The sequence below is a fragment of the Ascaphus truei genome, unplaced genomic scaffold, assembly GCF_040206685.1.
Source record: "Ascaphus truei isolate aAscTru1 unplaced genomic scaffold, aAscTru1.hap1 HAP1_SCAFFOLD_2126, whole genome shotgun sequence".
Taxonomy (NCBI): domain Eukaryota; kingdom Metazoa; phylum Chordata; class Amphibia; order Anura; family Ascaphidae; genus Ascaphus; species Ascaphus truei.
In genome coordinates, this window is record NW_027455039.1 from 35,001 (window position 1) to 47,947 (window position 12,947).

The following is a 12,947-nucleotide window of genomic DNA, read 5'->3' on the forward strand; positions in this document are numbered from 1 at the left end:
ACTGACTCACTGCACAGCTTGAGTGGGGAAAACCCATGACTACTCCTGGCAAACCTACCCTTACTAGGTAATACTGCCAGGAGATGAGGGCAAAATAGTAGTCCAAAACTAGCATGGCTACAGATATATTAAATTGCACCCGTTACAGCGCCTTCTTGGTGCGTACGTGGGTGTAAGCCAGGGGTGGGCAAGCTACCCAGCTACCTGAACAAGCTCCTCACCCCTACCACTTGCAGCACTTATCACCTGAGATCAGACTCCAAAAGACTGTTGATGGCCCCAAGGTTGAACAAAGTATCCGGCCGCTCCTCCTTCTCTTACCGTGCACCCCAAAACTGGAACAATCTACCGGAGACTCTCACATCCACCACCAGTCTAAGTTCTTTCAAATCTAAGGCTGTCACACATTTTAATGTGGTCTGTAACTGTTAAATACGCCCATAATACAAATTATCTTTAACTGTGCATGCAATGTCTTGTATATAATGTATACCCTGCTCATTATGTAACTGTATTTGTAACCATGTATTATTTGTCTTAACTCTGTGCCCAGGACATACGTGAACACGAGAGGTAACTCTCAATGTATTACTTCCTGGTAAAATATTTTATAAATAAAATAAATAAATAAGTGTCACCAACCGGTTACGTCTTCAGGCTATGCCAGCTTCTGCACAGCTTGCTCAATCAGTCTCTGCTTCAGCACAGCTGGCTCAATCAGTCTCTGCTTCCGCACAGCTTGCGCAATCAGTCTCTGCTTCAGCACACCTGGCTCAATCAGTCTCTGCTTCAGCACACCTGGCTCAATCAGTTTTGGCTTCAGCACAGGTGACTAAATCAATCAGTGGCTCAGTCTTTGACCAAGCCACTGATTGAGCCACTTGTGCTGAAGCAGGGATATCCTGCAAACCTGACCTATTGGTGGCCCTGGAGGCGTGGAGTTGCCCACACCTTGTGAAAGCTCTTGTGTCTCACATTGACCAGGGCTACCGAGGTGTAACCTATTTTCATGCTGTATTTGAATGCATAGTTTCTTCCAGCTGCATGCCCACCCTCTCAGGTGATCGGGCAGGGGGTGAGAAGGAAGGGGGTGGGGGTGAGAAGGAAGGGGGTGGGGGTGAGAGGGAAGGGGGTGGGGCAGGGCCCAAGGCACAATCTAGTTATGGGAAAGGGGTGAAATAAAGGAAATCAAACATAATCAAGAAGCAGCTTACAAGAAGAAAAATAAATGCCTTCAAATGATTGGTATGTGTGGGGCTAATTAAAACAAATGTGAAATGTAACTTTGCATTTTGCAATATTCCCTTTCACTGTCATTGCAACTGAAGGGTTAAATCACTTCTTTTAACCAATTTTTTTAAAATGAGTAGCTTGGTCTGGCAGCAGTGGAGGGGTTAATAGTAGAATAGGCTGTGGGTGTGTCTCCACGTGGGCTGCTGACAGGACTACAATTCCCGGCCTGCCCCGCGCCCTCCAGGTGACGTCGCTGACCACGTTGCTACTAGGAAGTGGAGAAGCAGCTGCAGGGTGAGACAGAGGGGGATTTAAAAGTACGGGTGCTGTTTGGGGTCATATATTAACAGCATGGAGGGGGCTCCAAGGGATTATTGGGGTCCCATTTGGTAGAAGCCAGTCTGACTCACTTGGGAAAGGGGAAACTTGCTGAGAAGGAAGTGCTGCTCCTATTGTGAGTGCCACTTGTTGGCAGGCAGACCCTTACTCTTTGAGTGAGCCTCACTGATTTGGGAGGAGTGCCACTCTCCGGAAGAAATACCGTAAGGGCAAAAACTCTGTCACAAGTGAGTCTGCACTCACAGTTTGGTATGCAAAAAAATGGTATATTTAAATATTGTGTGTGTATATCCTTTTTATATTGTGCCCACAATGTACTCGGTGCTTTTACAAGAGTGACAATAGAGAACAGGGAATTATAATACAAGAAGTGCAACAATGTCAGACATTAGGAAAGGCAATCCCTGCCCCTGAGAATTTACAATCTAAGGCTGAGTCCCCGCTTAGTGGGCGGCACTTGCAGCGGTTACTTGCATATATAGATATATGTAAGTCCCCGCTCACGTGGTGCGCGGGCACACTCTCACCCGCGCTCGGTGCTTAGGTAAACAAAAAAAAAATCTTATTTTCTAGCGCTCCGCTTCCCCTGCAGCGCAACCCCCCCCCCCACCCCCCTCTGCGCGCGCTTGCGTAAATGAAAGGACACCCGACGCTCATGCTTGGAGTGCTCTCCAAGCATGAGCGCACTCAGCGCCAGCGGGGACTCGGCCTATGTTGGGAGACTTGCAGAGACAGATGGTAAGGGAATAAGTGCAGATGGGTACAGAAGTCACAGTGTAGCAACCATACAAAATACAAGAATGCTGACGCCTATTTTGGAATACTCTGTGACTTAACTCATTTGGATGGAGTGTCCCTCACGAACAGTCGGTATGACTCATTTTGGAGGGAGCGTCACTCATTGACAGACTGCGGCCACACTGCCGTTGAGCATGGTGACATCACCAACTCTCCAAGCATGAGCGCAAGGTGTCCTGCAAAATTTTGCGACCGGGGTGTGTGGATCGGGGCTATTTGTGTGTTGTGTGGGTGTGTGCAATTGCTGCCGAGTGTGCATCACTATCAATTTTCTGTGTCACCCCAAGCTTGGGAGAGCGTACGTGCCCGTGCAGATTCACATTCACTGAAGTAAGCGCGCTCAGCGGCAGTGTGGACACAGCCTAAGTCTGGAGTGAGTGTTGCTCACTAATATAAAGGGATTTTTGCTGTAAAGCCAAGCAAGACTCCGTTCCATCCAAATGAATGACGGCGATCTTCTCCAGCTCATAATATTGAGTTTGGGCCATAGTTGGGGTGAGATATAGAGTCACACTGCCATGTAAACATCGCTGGAAGCCAGTGTCACACACTGAGCCGGACTCCAATCTCATTCATTGCCAGAGAGACTAACGTGGGAGACAGTAGCAAGTATTCCTAGGATCAATATCGCCATTATTTGCGGTATTAGTAATACTGCGCAGCACCAGCTATCTACAGAAGAAGCCCCCCTCCCCAAAAGCACCGCTGCAATACAAGATTAAGATTAACGCTACTTTTCATTGACCGTTCCACTTTCTATTTCAAGATATATATATATTTTTTTTTTTTAATCCTCTGTACCTTTCTGCTTTAAGTATAGAAGTATTGTACCCCAATAAGTATCTGTTTCTCCGGCTGCAGGCTCTGTAACCTCCTCTCTCCCTTTATTAGCGGCTGATAATTAGAATCCGGACACTATGGGATGTGGTGGAGTACAGTCCGCTGTTCATTATACCCCATCGTCCCTCTGTAATGTGGTAATTCCCCACCCCCTGTACTTGCATCATTTATCCGGATTCTGTTACTGATTTACTCTGGGGAACTTCTGTACAGGCCGCTGTCCCCGGCACCATAAACTTTTGCATCTTTGTTCGCGATGCTGGGGACAGTGTCTGCGGCAATGTGGGGGGGGGGGGGAGGGGGTGGTCAGGTCCATGATTACAAATGGGACCCCCGCAGGGTTACTCTTCCAGTGCCGGGACCACCGGAGCATGGGGACACCTAGTCTTGCAACATCTTTGTGTTGAGTGCTTTGCAAACAGCCAAGTTAAAGGAAAGGTGACTGCACCAAAGAGGAAAGTATGTCGAAATTGGCTTTGACGGTTACACGGCAATCCGCTGCTGGGTGGTGGCATTTCCGCCACCTTTTTATAGGTCTGGCGTTTATGGTCATGTGATCGCTTCAGCAGCCGTCCCATAACTAGCCACAGCTGACTCGCACGCAAGGGAATTGGCCTGTTCATCTCCTAGAAAAGTGCGTTTGTGCCATGACATGCCTGGAACGTCATAGGGTGTTCTAGGTACGTCACGAGGACGCTCTGAAGGTTAAAGGCAGAATAGTGATTAATAAAGGGTGTGTTCTATTAAAATAAATAAACCATAAACGTGATCAAGGGAAGGGGAAAGCTTGTACTATAGAAAAATGCTGCTCTGATGTGGATAAACCTAATCCATAAATGTATGGCAAAGATTTAAAAGCGCGCAAACTTCTAATAGTATATATCCGTACGAACAAATGTATTCAACAGGGAAACTCTTTTTTTCCTTTAGGCTACCGAAAGAGAGAGAGAGAGATTTCTATAGCAAACTCTCTCAAATTACGGTGCGTGTGTTTTTATAGGTTAATTCCACCACGGACATGGATTTAAAGGGGCACTTAGTGGGTCAAAATAGATGTTTTAACCCTTTTGAGTGACCTCGGCGCCATGACCGCTCTTGCGATTACTTTACCGCACCGTCGCTGATGACGGAAGGGAATTCCCCACCCCCTCACGCCCCCCTTTCACACGCTGTAACGCCATCTCCCCTACAAATATCCGCAATCTGTTTCACGTAGCTACTACCACCCTGGCGGACCAGACTACTTGATGTAGTAGCTACGTCATTGGGCACCCAGAGGGGGTTAAAAACCAGCTCCGTTTTGAGTTGTCGGCCCGCTTCTCTTGGCCTGTTACATGCGGCAGCCCAGTCCTTGGCTCTCTCTCATATCTCGCGATGGACTGCCCTTTTAATTGGCACAAACATGCATTACTTGTAGACCACTTTGACACACGTAATTACATCATTACTTAAGCAATTATTGCTCCTCCCTTAGCTGCTTAACGAGCTAACTCCTGTTAATACGAATGAGATCTGTGTCATGCTTTATAACTCTCTGCTGCTAACCTGGACTATTTGCAGGAGGAGGAAGGCTGTTAAAGATGCAATCAAAAAAAAAACAACCTGCTGTAAATCATGTAACATTCCAGTTGGCTAATGTTGGCTAATCTAACCGTATTAAAAGCAAAGATTTGGCTTATTTTGTTTCCCTGGGAATGAATTACAAATTGCATTTGTTACGCACCTCTGAATTTGGGAGAATTTATACATCAGCCATAATTAAATTTTTGGTTTTTTTCCCAGTGTTCCCAAAGGTCAGGGGATCACTGATTGAGGTCAGGGGGCTGTGGATTGTGTGAGGGGCACTTGGTTGGGGAGGGAGAGGGAAGGTATTATACATGAAGCGGTTGGAGGAGACAGCCTGGTTGGAAGCATACGCTGAGTTGCCTGGAGCTGTGGGAGAGGTGCCTCTCACTCCATGTCCTTCAGCCTGCGTGGGCTGTGTGTGTTTGTAACCTGTTTCTCTGTGAACTAGGTGGGATTAGGAGACATTAGACGGGCTGGTGTGTCACACAATTAAATGCTAACGTTTGCACAGGCAATGTCAGAAGTGCAGGAGATGTTACAGCTGCAAACCAAGCAATATCCTACATGGTGTGTTTTTGTTTTTAATCTGTTCTGTACTATGAGAAAATACTCGTAGCTTTTTCGATTTCTTTTTTAAACCAGTGTCACGGGAGACCAGGCATTTACACCTTTTCACCAGAATGATACATTGAGCAAAACAAGATGATGAAATAAATTGTAGTTTATTCACTTAAAATAGGCACACAAACTACATAAGAAATACACAGTGACTGGGGGTCGGGGCTACAACACTATCCTTTCCTAGCCACTGGGCGCTTTTTAAACCGAGTTTTACCTTGACCGGGACTTGGCTCGAAACGTCCTGCAACTAAAATCTGCTGGAAACCCCAGCCGCGACCGCTACGTTCGGTTTTGAGAACTTGGTACCAAAAAGCCAGACTTGGAAAAACCAAGAGGAAATATTTTCTGGAGCCGGTCTCTTGCTATTTCCCCAAGAGCATCTTTTGGTCGTTTTCAAATTTGCCGCTGCTGTTCTGGCGCTTGGAATCTGATGACCGGATTGGCTGAGGGATTCTTATAGTATTTTGGAACTCATTCACAAAATACTACAGCCAATCCAAGCGTGGGAACTTTCTCACCAGTCTTCTGAAGCCGGGCAAGCGGGACTTTCTATCAGCGGCCACTCGCTGGGTTAGGCTCCTCACAGTCTGGTGGGGCAAATGGTAGTCCCGAGGACCTCCATTCATCTCAGGACGTGGGTACTTGAGCCTAGTAATCCTGCCCAAATGTCCTTCACACCTCCCCCTCCCTTGACACTCAGAGTCCAGCAATCTCTGCTCGCTGGCACTCCTGGAAAAGTAAAAAAAAAACTAAATCTTTGTCGCATCATTTTACAAATTGTTTACACAACGGTTAGGCTCAAGAGCTGACACTCTAGAACCCCAAGACATGGATCAGAGGTAACCAAACAGGCTTAACCTTTTATTAGTGAGCCTGGTTACCCCCTCACCGTCACAACCAGTCTGACATTTTTAATGTATTATAATGTAACGAGCATTTTTTTGTTTTGTTTCTATAGCAACCATTTACAAAGTCACATCCCCTTCCGCAACAGGCCCTGGCACACCCCTTTTTGAGCCCTGCCCTCTCTCTAGCAGTGCACCAGTTGTATCTAGTGACTGCCTGGTCACATGTTCTCCCCACAGAACCTTTGCATCTTTGGTTCTCTTCTGCTGTACTGACGGCCATTTAGTGAAGCCCCGAGTCGCATCTTCGCCGATCGATTAGCTAATTACTTCTCATTGTATTGATGCAAATATTAAAGGGGGGGAAAGCGGCAGCTGGGACTGCTGCGTTAAATACACTTTGAAAGTTTTACCGTTGAAACATTCAGACACATTGCAAGCTGATGGTTTTTAGGTCTGGGTTTGTGACCTTTATCTCTGCCATGCCCTGCCCCTTTTCCTAACTGGTTATCTGCGTAGTAGGCAGCATGCATAAATCTGATTACCTTGTCAGCCCACAAAGTAAAGGAGATACAAGGAGAATTGGTTAAGGGAGAATTTGCTGGAGCCACGCAGACATTTTCTTCCGGTATTCAAACAGAATTTGCAAATGGTGCACTGTGTTTTGTTCCTGGATCAAGTGTTGCCTCTACCCTTCATACACCCTGTCCTCATCAGGGTACCTATAAAGATAGGAGGAAAGAGGGTGAGCGAGAGGGGCTGTGTCTGTGCAAACTCTTGTGGAACACACACTGGCCATCAAACAAAAGGGACCAGAGGACATTACACCCCTCCAAGTCTCAGCTCATCGTGCGGACAAACTAATGTTAGAAAATGACCCCCTAGATTTCCGGTATGGATAATACAGGCATCAACCCCCCCAGATGTGGCCCGTAAAGCTATGTCCCTGACACTGGGGCACTGTGGTCCTAGCAGGGGTTGCCTGATTAAGTACACTTGGTCCTACAGATGCTCTGGTGATGACGGTATACGCGTTCCTTCTCTATACAGGTTCCGTAGCCATGTCTGCCGCAGCGGAAGGGAAACCGAAACGCATCCTGGTGACGGGCGGCTCTGGCCTGGTGGGAAAAGCCATCGAGAAGGTGGTGGCAGAAGGGGAGGGGCAGCCGGACGAGGAGTGGATCTTCGTGGCGTCCAAAGATGCCGACCTGACGTGAGTCTGCGATCCACATCCGTTTCTGTCATGGCAACTCTGGTGTCGGGGCTCATGCATTGTGGGGATATGTAAAAATGGGTGTGATAGTGCGTCTTGCACAAACGAGCTCAAATCTGTGTATGTGGTCTTGTGAAAGGTCAGACAGAGGGAGTACAAATGGCTGAAGCTGGCATAAAACACACAGGCTTCTGTATTCAAGACCAACACCTTATCCACTGCACCACCACGCCTCCTGTGTAATATAGTGTGAACGAGCAGCTTTTATACATATCCTTACTTCATCTTGAGTGCTGCTGTTCTATTCACTCCCTCCCCCATTTTGTTTGCTGACCGGGATTGGGGCGGCTCTTGAGCAGATCTGCACTGGTTACAGCTCTGGGGACCCCCCTGGATTCCAAAGATATATTTACATGTCAAGTTACTGGGTTTAAATCTCCCTTCAGGGGAAACAAAATGGCTGCAGCAACATCATCGTTTGTGGCTTCCCGTTGGGCAGCCATTTAAATAGCCTTTTAAATAAACTAAATGCCGGTAATGTCACCAGGGAGTATCTGAGAACCTCGTGCAATTCCCTAGGCACCATCTTCGATCAACTCAAATCTCTTCTGTCCTCTCCTGACACCGCTGCCACTCCTTCGGTTTGCTGACGAAGCGCTTGCCGCAGTGTTCTGGCAGGGCTTAAACGACTTAAGGATGAATTGGCCGCTCTGGAACGTCCCACAGCGTTGGAGGAGCTCATCGTGCTCTGCATCCGTATGGACCAGCGTCTCCCGTGACACTTTCTCCCAATCCCTCTCCCCACTCCCTGATACTTTCTTCTGAAGCAGGGATATCCTAAAAATCTGACCTGTTGGGGGGGCTTGGACTGGAGTGGCGCACCCCTGGCTTAACATAGCACCCATGCAAGGGTTTGAAGGTGCTATCCCATGCAGATAACCTTATGTAGCCATGTCTGGTTTTGGCTACTAATCTAGCCTCCCTCACACATAGGCCTTGGTATCAGTGCAGGCAGTGTTAGGTCCAATCTGGGGTTTCCCCTGCAGTAAGCAGCTCCCTTGAGTGACAGGGGGCGGGACTAAGGTATGTGTTCTGCCCAATCCTGGGCTCAGACCTTGGACCCTCCTCCTGGGCATATAATGGGTTGCACCACTAAATTTAGTGAGTGTTCGCTCCCATGAGACTGTCTCAGGAAGCCTGTGTGCAGGGCTCTGACCACCTTCCATCCCCTCCCCTACGGGGGTGGGGCTGATACCTCCTACTCCACCAGGGAGTAGGGGAAGAGCTAGGATAGACCCTTGGGCCCTTGCCTGGGGGTTAATTCCAGGGAAAATCCGGAGGAAGGAAGAGACCAGGGAATCAGTTCAAGATTGTATTCTGTGTGCAGTTGTAAATAAAGCCGTTCCTGTTTTATAATATACTCCTGCCTGAGTTTGCAATCAATCAGGGGGAGTATCAGTAGGTTCTCCAGCACTCCTGGAGCCTGCAAGAGATGGAGGCGCGGCACCAGTGAGAGAGAACCAACCATCACCCCAAAGACTGTCCTGTCTTCCCCAATATCAACGGCGGAACCTCAGAGCTTCTGTGAACCAGCACAGCACACCCGGTAATAGCGTAATCTCCCAGAGGGTGGGGAAAACCCGTTACACTGATAATGTCACCAGGAAATATCTGAGAACCTCGGGTTCCCAGAGCTGGAAAAAGTGTTGTTCTGCTCCAGAGGTCCTCGTTTCCAATCCTGGGGAGGGGGGATTGCTGCTTTAGTTATCTTATTGTGCACAATTAACTACAGCCGGTTAATTTATTCTGTAAAATAATCTGCATTCATGTATACATGTTATGCATTTGTTTCTGAATTTGCTTTAATAAATAAATGTTGTATCATTTTATAAAATAGTTTTACTGTAAAAAGGTACAGAAGGGTAGATTTGTTAATAGTAGAAATGCGTTGATACTCAGTACTCTTTAATATAATGACAGAGCCGGGTAACTCTGTGAAAGGGTTTATTCCCTTCTGCGCCGGAGCTTCGCACATTGACCTGTGCATGTTCCTCTCCCACAGGAGCGTGGCTGATACCAAGGCCCTGTTTGACAAACACAAACCCACCCATGTCATTCATCTGGCGGCTATGGTGGGGGGCCTGTTTCGGAACATGAAATACAACCTGGATTTCCTGGTAAGAGGAGGCAGAGGGAGTGGGCGGAGGGAGTGGGCGGAGGGAATAGGCAGAGGGACACAACGTTGGGGTTAACCGGCTACAATGCAGAGAGTTTCTTTTTATCCAGACGAGTGGTCAAGGAACCGTACAGAAAGTGGTGATACTGTGCTCCGTTGCAAATAGTACAATCCATTGATATGTTACATCATACATCATTACACACAGTTTCTAAAATGATTTTGCCAGAGTTGTCTAACCCGGGGGTGCACAATTTCTGGGGTGCAGGGTTACGGCACTTGCAGAGGCCCTGCGCTTTCCCCAAAGCATTTAAATGCCGGGGGAGCACGCGCGAGGCCTCTGTATGTTCCCTTTCCTGGTCTCCGGGGGCTTCTGGCAACGCAACATCATGTGACGTCAGAAAACGCTGTAGAAGGGCGGGGGGGGCATGGGAAGGGTGGTGCACACAGAAAAGTTTGAGCACCCCTGGGCTAACCCAATTTAGCAAGTGGTGCCAAAGGGTCACATCCAGTTTTCATAGCTAGTTATTTAAACCTTTATAGAAAAAGCTGGAGTACAGAAATCTGTTTCCATCCTAAAAGGCCAGTATTAGAAAGTCCTTGTATGAGACGAGGGGGAAATGAGGGCAAAGTGGAGACGAGATTGTAATTTGAGTGCAACTTTTTTAAATTAAATTTTTGGGGAAGATACCTCTATGGGCTGCCAATAACTGGGAAAGTGACACTTCATACAACCTTTCACCATCCATGATCGTCTTTATGGGCGCGTGGTTCCCAGTGCTGGCAGCAGTAGCTGCCACAAACCAGTCTTGCCATAACTTGTTGTATACGTACTTCATTTCTGTCCATATGAGTGGGTGCTGTGATTTCTGGGCGTCCTGACGTATAATGGGATATGAAGACCACCACAAGGAGTCATTTTAGTGATTTTAGTTCTGCTGGTGGGATAGCATAGGAAAATGCAGGTTCTCTTCTGGGGAGAGCGCGTACAATGCCAGTCTGAGGAACGAGTATGCAGGAAGGGAAGCCAAGGTAACTGGCGAGAGGCAAAGGAAAGAGATGGGGAGAGGCGAAGCCAATGGAACTGGCGAGAGGCAAAGGAAAGAGATGGGGAGAGGCGAAACCAAGGGAACTGGCGAGAGGTGAAGGAAGGGGATGGGGAGAGGCGAAGCCAAGGGAACTGGCGAGAGGCGAAGGAAGGGGATGGGGAGAGGCGAAGCCAAGGGAACTGGCGAGAGGCGAAGGAAGGGGATGGGGAGAGGCGAAGCCAAGGGAACTGGCGAGAGGCGAAGGAAGGGGATGGGGAGAGATGACAGCAAATTATGTAAAGAGACAAACAAAAAAAACTATTTCTAATCTTCATAGTCCTCCTCTCCTCCCTGAAATGAATGTTGCCAAGCTGGTCCGGCATCGCGGTGAGTAGACGCCGTGTCGGTAACGCTTCCCTCTTGCCACCTTGTAGCGGAACAACCTGCACATTAACGACAACGTCCTGCATTGTGCGTACGAGCTGGGAGTACAGAAGGTGGTCTCCTGCCTGTCCACCTGCATCTTCCCAGACAAGACCAGCTACCCCATCGATGAGACCATGGTAAGAGAGCCTAGTCCTGATGCTTCCGTCCCACCGTTACCAATAAGTGCATTTTCCTCTGCAGTTCAGCAGGCCTCTTTGGTCATTGCAAAATATAGTTATCATTTTATACAACTGAGTATTTCCTTTTCTATATAATTGTTCTCGCCATATCCTGTAATAAGGATGCGAGGCGGTTTCCACAAATACATCACGATCTATGCTCTTCATTCAGGGTAAGGATATAATTTGTCATGATGCATTATTTGGAAGGAAAAGTGTGACCCACAATAGTGGTAACTGCGGTGTATTATTGCTCCCTTTCACATCGCTCTTCCATCTTGTTTTTAGCAGCCGCAAACAAATATCAGCCCAATACATAATACTCTTTTCTTAGCACTTTGTAAAATGCTGCAGTTACGGTGGGTCTCTGCCCCAAAGAGCTTACATTCGCGTTTTTGGCGGCTGAAGCAAGGTCGCAAGGAAATGACCCAGGGATTTGGACATGTTTCACTCTTATACTTCTTACCACTAGACAACTCTTTTTAGATGCATATGTGTTAGATTTAAAGACCCATCAGGTGGAAGAACACGGTCGTTTTGACATCTTGCATATAATTTGTATGTTGGTGCAGATTGCAAAGCCTCACCCTACTTACGGATAAAGGGATATAGGGAGGAGTTGCTCAGTGAGTAAAGACACTGACTGCTACTGAGTTTGAAGCAGGGAACCTGGTTCAATTCCTGGTGTCGGGCACCAAAAACATAGCTTGTAAGCTCCACAGGGCAGGGACTGTGTCTCCAAAATGTCTCTGTAAAGCGCTACGTAAAACTAGCAGCGCTATACAAACTATTATAAAACCGGTTCCCCATCTGACACCGCAATTTTCTTCTTTTTTTTTTTTTTTGTTTAACAATTATTTTCCAGGTACTAAACTTCTACATTTGTTTTTTTTTTTTGCCACATCATGTAAAGAACTTTATTTTGGGTTAATTATATCACCTATTTATAACTGTTGGGATTAATTGGGGTTCTGTAGGAGATGTGTGGCGGAACCTTAAGTAAAATTAAGTGTGTGCGTTGCAGCAAGTAATCAAACGTTCAATAATGTGGCAAAAGCATACTCTGTATTGTACGCAATATAGCCATTATTACTCTGTCATAGTCTCGCCGTTTTGTTCCTGATCTCTAAAAAGGTGCTAGGAATTCTAATCTGTATTTTATCAAATAATTATCAGCCCAACCAGTGGTAATCCCAGCTTTATCTCCTATAAAACCTGCTATTCATTAACCCCAGCTGGGGCAGATGGGGGGAAATTCTCACATTGCAGAGCAGACCCCACAGTTGGTACAGAGAGAGAGAGAGACTTTTTTTTGTCTGAAATGAAAGGAAAATGCGGATATTTTATCTAGAGCCATTTCTTACGTATGCTGCGCTGAAGCGATACAACTGATGCGCTCTCTGCCTGAGTCTGCATTAAAGGGGTTTAATAATCGGTCTGCTGGATGTCCCTCCCTACGCACCCCATCATATCATAGCGTTCTGCTAAAACTCAACATGTGGTCTGTGTCCTTAAACCTTTTATGTGCAGATCCTCCTGTGTGCTGCTCCGCACTGTACCAGATTCATTGTAATAAAGCCCGCGGACCTTCTCTTCTGGTTTGCAGATTCACAGCGGCCCTCCACACAGTTCTAATTTCGGATATTCGTATGCCAAGAGAATGATTGATGTGCAAAACAGGTA

At 47.1% G+C, this 12,947-nt stretch overlaps 1 protein-coding gene across 1 annotated transcript; it reads left to right on the forward strand.

Annotated features, from left to right (window-relative positions):
* Window positions 1-6,924: 6,924 nt before the first annotated feature.
* LOC142477456 (GDP-L-fucose synthase-like) lies at window positions 6,925-12,942 on the forward strand (the record flags this gene model as incomplete). The annotated part of the gene is made up of 5 exons (XM_075582294.1): window positions 6,925-6,987; window positions 7,293-7,455; window positions 9,518-9,632; window positions 11,094-11,222; window positions 12,871-12,942. Coding segments are annotated over exons 2-5 (468 nt in total), but the record flags the coding sequence as incomplete, so codon positions are not given.
* Between the last annotated feature and the right edge of the window lie 5 nt (window positions 12,943-12,947).